This window comes from Ovis canadensis, chromosome 21 (assembly GCF_042477335.2).
Source record: "Ovis canadensis isolate MfBH-ARS-UI-01 breed Bighorn chromosome 21, ARS-UI_OviCan_v2, whole genome shotgun sequence".
NCBI classification, from domain to species: domain Eukaryota; kingdom Metazoa; phylum Chordata; class Mammalia; order Artiodactyla; family Bovidae; genus Ovis; species Ovis canadensis.
In genome coordinates this window covers 59,221,585-59,233,947 of record NC_091265.1, presented here as the reverse complement: position 1 = coordinate 59,233,947, position 12,363 = coordinate 59,221,585, and the positions used below count along the sequence as shown (strand labels likewise).

General features: G+C 53.0%; 1 protein-coding gene across 2 annotated transcripts in view; it reads left to right on the top strand.

The window, feature by feature from the left end:
• Nucleotides 1-1,215: 1,215 nt before the first annotated feature.
• The window catches only part of NRXN2 (neurexin 2), a 100,185-nt gene continuing 89,037 nt past the window's right edge, over nt 1,216-12,363 (top strand). For both annotated transcript variants that reach the window (XM_069566146.1, XM_069566145.1), the window contains exon 1: nt 1,216-1,939. In XM_069566146.1, coding sequence (XP_069422247.1) covers nt 1,216-1,939 — 724 coding nt within the window. The remainder of the gene's footprint in view (nt 1,940-12,363) is intronic.

Here is a 12,363-nt window from a genome sequence, read left to right as displayed (position 1 = left end):
AATTACGACTCGGAGTTTAACGAGATGCAAATTCCCCTCCCCGTTGTGGGGTATAAATTGCTCTCTGACAGCCAGTTACAAGGGTAATCATTTCAGAAAGGCAATTTTATGCAAATGAGGCTGTCTGCCTCCTGGTGGCTCCCCCAGCCCTGGATGGGTAGGAGCCTGGAACCCAGGGGTGAAATGAAGGCCCAAGTATCAGCCTATGTCCCAGGCTGAAGCCTGGGAGCTGGAGCTTGAGGGTGACAGACATTTAGGTTCAGGAAGGACCCGGGCTGGTGAGCAGGGTGTTGGGGCCCAGAAAGGGGGTGATTGTGGTTTTGGGGGAATTGTAGACACAGAATCAGGTGCCTGAGTCCTTGTATGGAAGGAGAGGGCTTGGGGCCTGGAAGTCTGGGTCCTGGCTGGCTTCTGTCCCTTGCCTCCTTCCCAGCCAGGTTACCCAGGGATACCATCGACGAATTGGCATTTAATTAATCCCAATGAATTATTTAGCAACTTCATTATCCAGCATCAGGAACTGATGAGAGAGAGCCCATGGCAGGTGGTGGGACCATACACAGAGGTTGGGTAGCTCAAAGAGGAAGGGGCTGTGGTCAGCAGCTGGAGGAGTCTCTAGGCCTCATCCACAGGAGCTGGCCCTGGTCCTGATAAGAGGCGAGGGTGAGGGCATGTGGAAGGGGCTCCTCCTGGACTCTAAGGTGTTACCTCCCTACCTGTCTGCATCTTAAACCCTTGATGATGCCCCTAGAGGGTGTTATCTCCGTTCCTTCTCCCCCTACCCCACCCCCAAGTGCTGGGTCCCGAGTGTTCCCATGCTGGTGGCGAGACCCTCTTCAGGTCAAGGTAGCTCCTCCAGTTCTAAAGGGAAACAGTTGGTCTCTTGCTAGTGTGAAAGGGGAGCTAGACACCAAGGACGCCTCCCCTCCTCCGAGCTCTTCAGTAACCCTTTCCTCTCCGTTTCCCCGCAGGCCTCCCTCCCCCATCTTCCGTCGGAGTCCGCAACGGGGGAGGGGCGCCTCTGCCGCCGCCCGGGGGAAGCCGGCATCTGGGCCTCTGCACACCTCGTCCTGCGGCCGGGTCCATGGCACTGTGAGCCGGCGAGGGAGCCCCGCTCGGCGCGGGGGTCGCCCGGCCCCCTCCCTGCCCCATGCACCCGCGGCTCTGAAGCCTGAGCGGGGCCGGGGGCCGGGCGGGGCCGGGGCCGCCGGAGGCATGGCGCCCGGGAACCGGTGGCGGCCGCCATCGCTGCCGCTGCTGCTGCTGCTGACGCTCGCGGCAGGTGCGGGCGGCCTGGAGTTCGGCGGCGGCCCCGGGCAGTGGGCGCGCTACGCGCGCTGGGCCGGCGCGGCGAGCAGCGGCGAGCTCAGCTTCAGCCTGCGCACCAACGCCACGCGGGCGCTGCTGCTGTACCTGGACGACGGCGGCGACTGCGACTTCCTGGAGCTACTGCTGGTGGACGGGCGCCTGCGGTTGCGCTTCACGCTCTCGTGCGCCGAGCCCGCCACGCTGCAGCTGGACACGCCGGTGTCAGACGACCGCTGGCACATGGTGCTGCTGACCCGCGACGCGCGCCGCACCGCCCTGGCGGTGGACGGCGAGGCCCGCGCCGCCGAGGTGCGCTCGAAGCGGCGCGAGATGCAGGTGGCCAGCGACCTGTTCGTGGGAGGCATACCCCCCGACGTGCGACTCTCGGCGCTCACGCTCAGCACCGTCAAGTACGAGCCGCCCTTCCGCGGCCTCCTGGCCAACCTGAAGCTGGGCGAGCGGCCCCCCGCGCTGCTGGGCAGCCAGGGTCTGCGCGGCGCCGCCGCGGACCCCCTGTGCGCCCCCGCGCGCAACCCCTGTGCCAACGGCGGCCTCTGCACCGTGCTGGCCCCCGGCGAGGTGGGCTGCGACTGCAGCCACACGGGCTTCGGCGGCAAGTTCTGCAGCGAAGGTGAGCCCGGGGGAGCCGCCGCTGGGCGCCTGGACGCGGGAGTGAGGGGCGGGAGGGTTGCCCGGGATCCAGGCCTGTGGGGGGCACCTGCGGTCCGCGGGCTCCTGCACAAGGGCGGGTGTGTGTACCAGCACGCGAGTTGTGAGAGGCGTGCCAGGACCCCTGTCTCAAGGAGAGGGCGCACGTGGTCAGCCAGGGAGCAGGACAGGCGGCGGGGTGCCCCAGGTGGGCGTGACCTGCTGGCAGGTCTGATGTGGGCGTGGCCTCTGTGGGCGTGGCCTCTGTGGGCGCGGCCTCGTGAGCCCATCCGGGGCGCCTCTCCCGATCCCCAGGGAGGGTTCCGTGGCGACCTGTGGGTAGGACTGTGTAGTGAGAGCCAACTAGCCAGAAGATGAAGGGCAGGCCCTTGAGGGCGTGTGGGTCGGGTGGGTGATCGACTGTGAGGCGACCGCGAGGGCCGGTGGAAGAGCTCTGTGTGGGCGGGGCCTTGCGGGCAGGGACGGGAATTGGGGGGCGGCCCTGTGAGAGAGCCCTGAAGGCTGTGTGGGGCTTGTAACCTCTTGGCGGTGGGTAGGGCTGTGAGAGAGTGAGGGAGCCGGGGCCTTCGAGGGCTGTGGGGAGGGCCGGGGCGGGCGGGGCCTAGGAGGCGGGGGCGTGGTTGGCCCGAGTGGGCGGGGCCACAGCTTGAGGGTCCGCGCGCGGGGGGGCGCGGGCGGGAAGCCCTGCCTGAGAGGCCCCGACTGGACCCGCGCCTTAGGGCCGGGACGGGAGACCGCTGGGCGCCGGGAGAAGAGCCCACGGCGCGTGCGAGGGTGGGTGGTGATTGTGAGGTTGTGACTGCACGCGCCAGGAGGGCGGGAAGCGAGTGTTTCCAGAGTGAATGAAGCTCGAGGGAGAGGTGGCTGAGGCCTCTCAGGGTTGGCGACTAGAGTCACCGGTTTTGATGAGGGGGGAAAAACGGCTGGTCGTCTCTTCCGGGTGGGAGACTGCAAGCGGAGGCTGGTTTTGAACAGCGGAGCCCTCGCAAGCTTGGAGTTTGGAAGGGAGATTGGGGGGCTGGAGAGGACTGGTGAGGACTCTGGACCTGGGTATGAAATCAGGACTTGAAGGGGTGGTTCTACCAATACCCGGGATGCAAGAGGCCTTGATGAGCAAGGTGGGGGGACAAGGTCGAGGATGGCTGAGCCAGGCCTGGGGTGATGTGAGGTTTAGGGGAGTGGGTGAGGGAGGGACTTTGAGGCCCCTGTTGTACTTTGGTCTGGCTGGGGAGTGGGGGAGAGGTTGCCCATCAGTTTCGAGCCTGGGCATAGGCACCTCCTTCCTCCCTGGTGTGTGGCAGCCGTTTGAAGCAGAGGTGTGCAGTCCTGTCCTTCAGTAACCCCTAGAAGCTGCGGGCTGCTTAGCAGTTGTGGGTGTGTCTACCCTCAAGACGTAGGGTCTTTGAGGAGTATGTGTGCCCACAGACTAGTGTGGCCCTGGGACTGCTTTGGGGATAGTGTCCTCTTGGCCAGGCCCCGGGGGCAGGAGCAGCCACGTTTGCAAGTGAAGTCCTGTACTTCGCCCAGTACTTTGACTGTGTATCTGCAGTTGTGGTAGAGGAATACATAAGGGAGGTTTTCAGTGGCTCTTGGGAATTATTTGTACAAAGTGGTGGGATGTATCTTCAGGAACTGTGTGTATTAAGTCAATCTGGCACCTTCTCGCCTTTTCTCCAAGGAGTGCAGGTGCTCCCTAAACTGTGAAATTGTGTGTCTGTGTGTGTTTGCTTGCATGCAGAGTGCGGGAGTCTGGTGGTGTATCATGTGCGAATGGTCTGTTGGCAAATAAATTCCCATGCCTAGTAGAGTGAGTAGTATGTGAGTGTAAGGGCGTGGCTGCGTGTGTAGTTATCCATGTGCATGTGTTTTCACGGGAGACCTCAGTAAGACACTGGACTTTATGAGGAATCTTTCATGACCTGTAACTTGATTCTCTGGTCCCTATGATCTCTCCCCTACAAGCCTTCTTAAGAAAATAGCATGAACTATGCTACTTTTTAAAAAATTATTTTTTAGAGATTATTTTTTTTGGCTGCACCATGCAGCAGTGTGTGGGATCTTCATTCCCCAACCAGGGATTGAACCTGAGCCTGCTGCAGTGGACGCTCAGAGTCTTAGCCACTCTACTGCCAGGGAAGTCCCTGAACCACACCCTTCTGACTAGATGGAAGGGTAATTTGAGCTACAGAGAAGCCACTGGTCCATGATCTCACTGTGGCAGAATTGGCCTGGGTGTATGAAAAATGCAGCCAGAGTCCTTGTATTCATTCCCTGAAAGGATTCATCAGCCAGAGGCTCCCAGTGAGCCATATAAGATGTGTGCTTTGGAATGTGTGTTGTGGGGTTGTGTGTCTGAGATGTGTTTGGGTACCTGTGTGTGATGCGGTGGTTGTATCATGTGTGTATATATATTGTTGATCAGTTAAATGTTTGTGTCAGCTCTGTTGGAGCTGGGAGAGGCAGCTGTGTATCTAACCCATTTTGTGTGTGTGTGTGTGTGTGTGTGTGTGTTTGTGAGATACCCATTGAGGGAGTTGTGCTTTGTCTGAGATAAAAAGGTAGAGATGTTCATCTCTGAATTCCCTGCACCTAGAATGGTATTTGGCACTTAGTGGGTGTTTGGTAAGCATCTCTTCAATGACTAAATAGATGTTAACAAGTATTTGATAGAATAAAGGCATGGGGAGGGCTGTATGTGTATGTGGAACTATGTATGTGTATGTTTTCAGCTATGTGTTGTGGGCATGGTGGTTGCCAACGCTGATAAACTCTGCTTACAGCTAGCGATGACAGACTCAGTGACAGCTCCACTGCTTCTCCTCCCACCCATGACCTCATTCCCTCCCTTTACATTTGTTCCTTATTTCCTTGGTAGGTTTTGTAATATCCTGTGCTCGTTACACTTCTTCTAGTACATTCTTATCCAGCCAAGGAGGAAAGGAATGAGCTGCTTCCCCTTGGGTATTGGGTTTGGGGTTGGAAGATTTTAAGGGGAACAGGTCTGGCTCCTGATCAGGGCCAGAGTCTTCAAGCCTCTCTGGAAATTACAATTACGTCATTCTTATCTGCTTTGAGTGATCCCCAACTTTTTCCGAGATTGAAGACATTTTTAAAAGTCAGTCATTCACAGTACCCCTTCCAAACAGTAGTTATTTTAATATCTGTTTATTGTGGAAATAGATGACTCAAAGCTACTATGAATTCAGGAAAGCTTTTACATGGCTTTGATGTTATATTTGCCATTGTGGTTAATCAGATATACATTAGGAAAAATAGTTTTAGCTTTATATGTAAGACATACCAATCTGCCTTCAGCTAGTTGGTGGATCCTTTGGACACTCCCCACTCCCACCTCTCCTGCCTTCCTGGGTCTGGGCCTGCCCATTGACTGAGAACTTCCATGCTAGGAAATCTGCTTCTTTTCTCAGGTTCTGGCCACAGGTGATTGAAGACAGGGCTAAGTATGAGTCACTGAGTGTGTGTATTCCTGCTGACTGTCTGCCAAAGTAGGGATCAAGTAGACTGGGATTTTGCATTGATTTTCATGGGAATTCCTCCTCATGTCATTCATGTGTGGGGAGAAAGAGCTGAAAAGTGATCAAGGAAGAAGAGTATGCCAGTATGTGTGGAATACCTTGAGTGGAGTGGGGGCACAGAGGCATACGATGGAGTGTCAGGGGTGTGGTGTGTACCTCACTTGAGAGAGAAATGAAACCAGCGGTGATGCGTGTGTTAACAGGAAGATAGATGCATGGGTCTCATGTGTATTTGGTAGGTTTGTTGGCAGTTTAATTCAGCAGGTTATTGTCAAGGCCTCCTTTGTGACAAACTTTGTGTTGGGGGCTGTAGGTGAGTCAGACGTGGAGAAGACACTGCTCTGGGAGTTGCCTGCTTAACTGAGGAAGCAGATGAAAAGCAGGCAGTGTGTGGTTAAGAGCACAGATTCTGTAGTCGGGCTGTCTGGGCAGTGACCTTGGACTTAAGCTGTCTCTGCCCGGTTTCCTTGTCTGTAAAATGGGACAGCAATACTGCCTACCTTAAAGAGTTGTTATGGGAATTAAATAAGCTAATTCATATAAAATGCTTAGAATAGTGCCCAGCACATAGAAAGTGTCGAGAAATAACAGCAAGCAAACAGCATGCTATATGCAGCAAGATGCAGTGAGGCAGTGTAGCTTAGTGACAGTGAAGCTCTGTCTCCTGAGGGTCAGATCTGGGTTTAAATCTGACCTCTCTATTCACTAGGCCTGTGAGTCACATGAATACCTAACCTTCAGACTGGTTTTTCCTGACCTGCAGAATGGGAACAAGCATGGTTATCTCACAAGTTTCTTGTGGGAATTAAACAAGTGGTGTAAAATGAAGTGAAAGTCACACAGTTTTGTCCGACTTTTCATGATTCCATGGACTGTAGCCTGCCCGGCCCCTCTGTCCATGGGATTCTCCAGGCAAGAGTACTGGAGTAGGTTGCCATTTCCTTCTCCAGGGATCTTCTCAACCCAGGGATTGAACCTGGATCTCCTGCATTGCAGGCAGATTGTTTACCAACTGAGCCACCAGGGAAGCCTAGTGGTATAAATTATAGTATTATTATAAACAGAGTACTCTTGGGATTTTGAAGAAGGGGAGAGTTTACAAATTGTGTGTGCATACGTGCTCAGTATGACTCTTTGCAACCCCATGTGGTATAGCCCACCAGGCTTCTCTGTCCATGGAGCTTTCCAGGCAAGAAATACTGGAGTGGGTTTTCATTTCCTTCTCCAGGGAATCTTCCTGACCCAGAGGCAGAACCCACATCTCTTGGGTCTCCTACATTGGCAGTCGGATTCTTTACCATTTGCACCACCTGGGAAGCCAAGATGGGGGATTAGTAATAAAAGACATACTATTTAAGACTGGTCTTGAATGTTGATCAGTAAACTTGGTTTACTGACCTCCTTGGCTGCAAGGAGGCCCCGCCAAGCAAAGGAGCTAGTAAGAACAACGGTGTAGAAGGGGGAGCGCACATCATGGCCTTACAGGGGCACCAAGGAGTGAAGGGAAGACTGAGATCTAAAGTGGGAGAAGCAGCTCGAGGCCAGGTCTTGGGATTGTTTTTTGTTTGTCTGTTTTCCCCCACCTCACAGCTTGCAGGATCTTAGGTCTCTGACCAGGAGTCAAACCCAGGCCCCCCGAGCAGTGAAAGCACTGAGTCCTAACCACTGAACCACCAGGAAATTCCCCAGGTTTTGACTTAAATCATTCAACTAATGTGTATTGGATGCTGTGTGTAGAGTATTGGTAAATGGAGCCACAAAATACTTTTGAGGAGGTGTGTGAATAAGAATGGTGTTTTGGAAGCTGGGAGTGAAGGGTAAAATGCAGTATGGAGGGCAGAGTCATGCGGTGGAGGAATCAGTGGGAGAAAGTTCAGGGAAGAGACACTGATGCCCTGAACCTCGGCTGTCTTGAGAGCGGCGAGGAAGGGTGGTGGCAGCTGTGGCGGCAGCAGCAGTGCAGCTGAGAGCCGTGGCGGCGACTGAAGCGTGGCACTCTGCCTTTCCCACATGGACAGGCAGAGGTGGTGAGGTTTCAGGTTTGCTTGGTTAGAAGGATGGTGGTGGGGGTGACAGGGGAGGGGAAAGTTGGGAGAGGGAGCAGGTTTGAGCCACAGATCACAGCCCTGTCTTGCTGTTCCTAGACAGAGGTGTCCTGGCAGTCGGAAATGTGAGACCAGAGTTTTGAGTTGAAGGTGGGGCTGCAAGTGGAGACCTGGGAGCCGCGTGTGTGGAGAGTGTATTGGAAACTTTAGGGTCAGATGAAGTGGCCAAGGAGGAGGTGAAGAGACGTCAGGGGGCTCATTTAGGAGGAGGAGGGAAAGCAGCAGCCGCAGACACTGGGAGGGAGCAGTTAGAACAGAATGGGAATCAGATCACAGTCAAGGGAGGAGAGAGCAGGGCCTCACAGCTAGTGGGCGTCTGCTGTGTGTGTTGAAGGCATGACCGCCCCGTGAGATTAAGAGCTGGGATCTGAACCTGAACTGACTTTGGGGGCTCCCACCTTCTCCACGCTGCCTTTGAAAAGGAGATGCGGTCAGTCAGCTGTGTCGTGGATGGCCTGCGCTTGGTGTATTGGAGGTGCTTTGGGACGGTGTTTCATCCGAAACCAGTAACCACCCTGGATTCCTTGGGATACAGCTTCTTCTTGCAGCCAGTGTGTGATGAGTGTGTTCCCATCTTTGTCGGCCGGCTGTTCTACCACTGAGAGAGGGCAGTGGAAATCGATCGGTAAACTCTCAGCCTTCCGGAGCCCTCAGGGAGGAACTCCTCCTGAAAAGGGGGGCATTATCCCATTAAAATACACAACTCACCACCATTTACAACATTTCAGATGGAAATCTTTAAAAAATATGTTGCACACCTCCCTGCCTGCCTAAGCACATTTGGAAGGTGATTTAGCCTTTTCCGGAAGACTCAGGCTGTCGTGATTCCCCTCAGGTATTGCCCCGGACTGTCACTCAGTGCTTCCTTTGTTGAGGTATGTCCCTGCCTGAAATGATGCCAGACTGCTGTACTTTTGTGTTCTTATGTTTGCTTTTTCTAGTTTTTCCACCTCCGCCCTTTGGAGGATTTGTCAGGTGGCAACCCTCCACCCCCACCCCCGCTCTCTGTGAATTTGGAAATCAGCATTCCCAGCATGTTAGAATTGTGTGTCACTAACAGAGAGCGGATTCTGGGTTGGGTGTGAGAGGCTCCCCTATGAGAAAATAACAGTTTTTAATGTATAACTGTTATCATGTCAGTTGTGGCTGCTCAGCACTGTTTCTTTTCTTTGGTTCTGGTCTTCATCACTGTCCTTGATAATGAATCTGCCGGAATCCTGAATTCATGTTAGCCAAGACAATACCATTTATGCCCTCTGGGGAGGCAGTCAAGACCTGCGTGTATGAAAGTTGAGTAAATGAGGTCACATATGTGGAATCACTCTGTCAGCTCTAGCATCTAATACCTGTGGTCCTGACAGCTTCTGCTGTTGGAGACAGCTCCAGGCAGAAAGCGATGGACAGCTGAGAGAGCTGGCTGGTGAGCGACTGCTGTAAGATCCCAGAGATGAGGTAGGTGTTCCCAAGGAGAGCCTCCTAGGGTGGAATGGTTAAGAGCATGGGCTGCTGGGCTTAATCTCGGGTTTGCAAACTGCTGGCTGTGTGAACCTGGACAAGTTGCTGAATCGCATTGTTTTTCAATGTTCTACTCTGTGAAATGGAGGTCATGTGTTGTTGTGAGGACTAAATAAGTGAATACATGGAAATATGATGTCACTGACTCAATGGACATGAGTTTGAGCAAACTCCAGGAGATGGGGAAGGACAGGGAAGCTTGACATGCTGCAGTCCCTGGGGTCGCAGAGTCAGACACAACTTAGCGTCTGAACAACAACAAATGGAAACCCTTAGGTCTTCCCTGGTGGCTCAGATGGTAAAAAATTTGCCTGTAATGCAGGAGACTGGGGTTCAGTTCCTGACCCTGGAAGATCCCCTGGAGAAGGGAATGGCTACCCACTCTGGTATTCTTGAATGCCTGGAAAATTCCATCGACAGAGGAGCCTGGCGGGCTACAGTCCGTGGAGTCGCAAAGACGTGAACATGACTGATCGATTAACACTTTCACTTTACGATGTGCCAGGCACTATTCTAAGTGATCAATAAATGCTACTATGATTATTAACCCTCGTGGTCTAAGAGAAGGCTTCAAAGAGGAGGTAGAACTTGGCTAGATCTTGAAGGATGGCTGAGTGAGATTTGTGGAGGTAAAGGAAAGGCTAGGGCTTTATCGCTAGGAAAACGGCCTAAGTGCAGAGTCTAGAGGATGTGAGTTGAGTGTATCAGGCCAAGATGGTGGTGGTTTGTTATTATTTTTAAACTACCTATTTATTTGGCTGTGCTGGGTCTTAGTTGCAGCATGCGGGATCTAGTTCCCTGACTAGGAATGGAATCCAGGCATTGGAAGTGCCGCATCTTAGCTGCTGGCTGGGCCACCAGGGAAGTCCCTGGTTGTGCTTTATGGGAAATAAGATCGGAATTGCGGATTAAAACCAGCTTCTAGAAATCTTGACTTGCAGGCCCAGAATGCAGCCCATCAGAACTTTTAAAGCCAGACAAATTTGGTTCAGATTTTGATTCTGCCCCTCTACCCAGCAGTGTGGCCTTGGGAAAATTTCTTCCATTTTCTGAGCCTTGGTCTCCCCATCTCTCTGAGGGAGTAATAGTATCTATTGATGAAGTATTAACAGTAGGGAAATGGTGGACAGAAAGAGTCAGGCTCACCCAAAGTGCTGGGTAAGTGAGGAGTGTTCACTTTTAACTTTTTATTCATTCAACAAACACAGGCCTGCCTTTTTCTGAGCCAGGAACTGTGTGAGCAGCTGGATACACAGAGATGAATGAGACATTGTCCTTGCTCTTGGGGATCTCACAGTCCAGCCAGGAAGCAGACATGGAAACACAATCGCGATAGAGATCCGAAGTGAAATAACAACCCAAGGTACATCTTGAGAACTGGCACAAAAGCAGGATGGATGGCTAGGAGATCAGCTCAGAGCACAGACCTACATAGACTGACCTAGTCTGGAAGCAGGAGTCGACTTCTCAGGCAGCCGAGGGAATAGTATGTATAGCCACATGGCATATTAGGGAAACGTGGAGTGACTGGAGCCTGGATTGTTGCAAGGAGGGGAGGTTGGAGGGAGGCGTGGTAAAACCTCAAATGGACTTTCTCAAGAAAATTGGACTGGGACTTCCACGGTGGTCCAGTAGCTAAGACTCTGCCCTCCCAACGTGGGTAGCTGGTGTTTGATCCCTGGTCAGGGAACTAGATCCCGCATGCCACAACTAAGAGCTTGTGTGATGCAACTTAAGATCCTGCATGCTGCCACAAAGATTCTGCACACTGCAACAAAATTCTTTCGTGCTGCAACTGAGATCCGGCACAACCCCCAAAAAACAACCCAAAGAAAAACAAAAAAAGACTGGACTTGGACTTCCCTGGTGGTCCAGAGGTTAAGAATCCGTCTTGCAATGCAGGGGGTGCAGATTCAATTCATGGTCCGGGAAGATCCCACATGCCGTGGAGCAGCTAAGACCATCTGCCATGACTACTGAGCCTGAGCGCCTGAAGCCCGTGCCCCACAACAAGAGAAACCACTGCAGTGAGAAGCCTGCTCACTGCGACAGAGTAGCCCTTCCTGTGATGAAGAGTAGCCCCTGCCACGACTGGAGAAAGTCTGGGCGCAGCAACGAAGACCCAGTGCAGCTAAAAATAAAAATAAAAAAAGATTGGACTTGATTTTGTAGGTCCTGGGAAGCCTTGAAGAGTCCTAAGCAGAGTCATGACTTGGTTGGACCACTTTGGTGGTGCTTGGACTGTGAATTACAGGGTAAAAAGACTGCCGTAGGAGGAGATCCTTTAAGAGTGTTCTGAGAAGAGGGTCTGAGGAGGGTCTGGCCTTGGGCTGTGCTGATGGTGATCGAGGGATGGAAAGAGTTTCAGGGAGTCAAGCTGAGCTTTTAGAGTTTTAGAAGCTGGAATTGATAGGACCTGGTGATTGGTATATGGAAAAAAAAAAAAAGATCAAGGCTGCTTTCTGGGTGCCTGATCTGATCAGGGAAGGCCAGCAGGAGGAGGGGGCCATTGTGGACAGGAGGACACTCAGCCTGTGAGCCACTCGGGTCACGCTTCTCTGTAGGCAGGTCAGGACACAGAAGAGGTTTGTACCTGAGCCACTGAGAAGTTCTTCCCACGTGCGTGTGTGTGCCTATGTATTGATCACAATGGTACTTAGTAAGGTGTGTCTGGTACATGTACCAAGAGAGCCAGGCGGGGTTTGGGTGGGGGGACCAACTGGCAGGAGACTAAGGCAGGAACCTGGGTTAGGGGTGAGTGTGGGGGCTCTGATGACCAAGGAGTGCAGTGGGCAGAGGCAGAGGTGATTTTGTGCTCCTGGGCAAGTGTCCTTTTCTGTGCAAAGGAGGGAGATAACATACCAAGCTTGTGAGGGTTGCCCGGAAGCTGGTGTGTGATGGCACACAATGTGTGACTGACTCATGGCATCTCTGGAGTGTGGCAGCGTGTGGGGCATATACTCCATAAGAAGTGTTGGTTGAGGTACTTCCCTGGCAGTCCAGTGATTAAGACCCTGGCTTCCAGTGCAGGGGACATGGGTTCAATCCCTGGTCTGGGAACTAGGATCTCACATGCCACTCAGTGCAGCTGAAAAATAAAATTAAAAAAAAGAAGCATTTGTTGAAAGCAGTGCCTTTGCTGAAGGCAGGAAAATGGGCACTTAGTTGCAGAGGGTGGAGATGTCGAGTGTGGCTTGAGCAGGGGCTGGGTGTCAGGAATTGAGTGATTG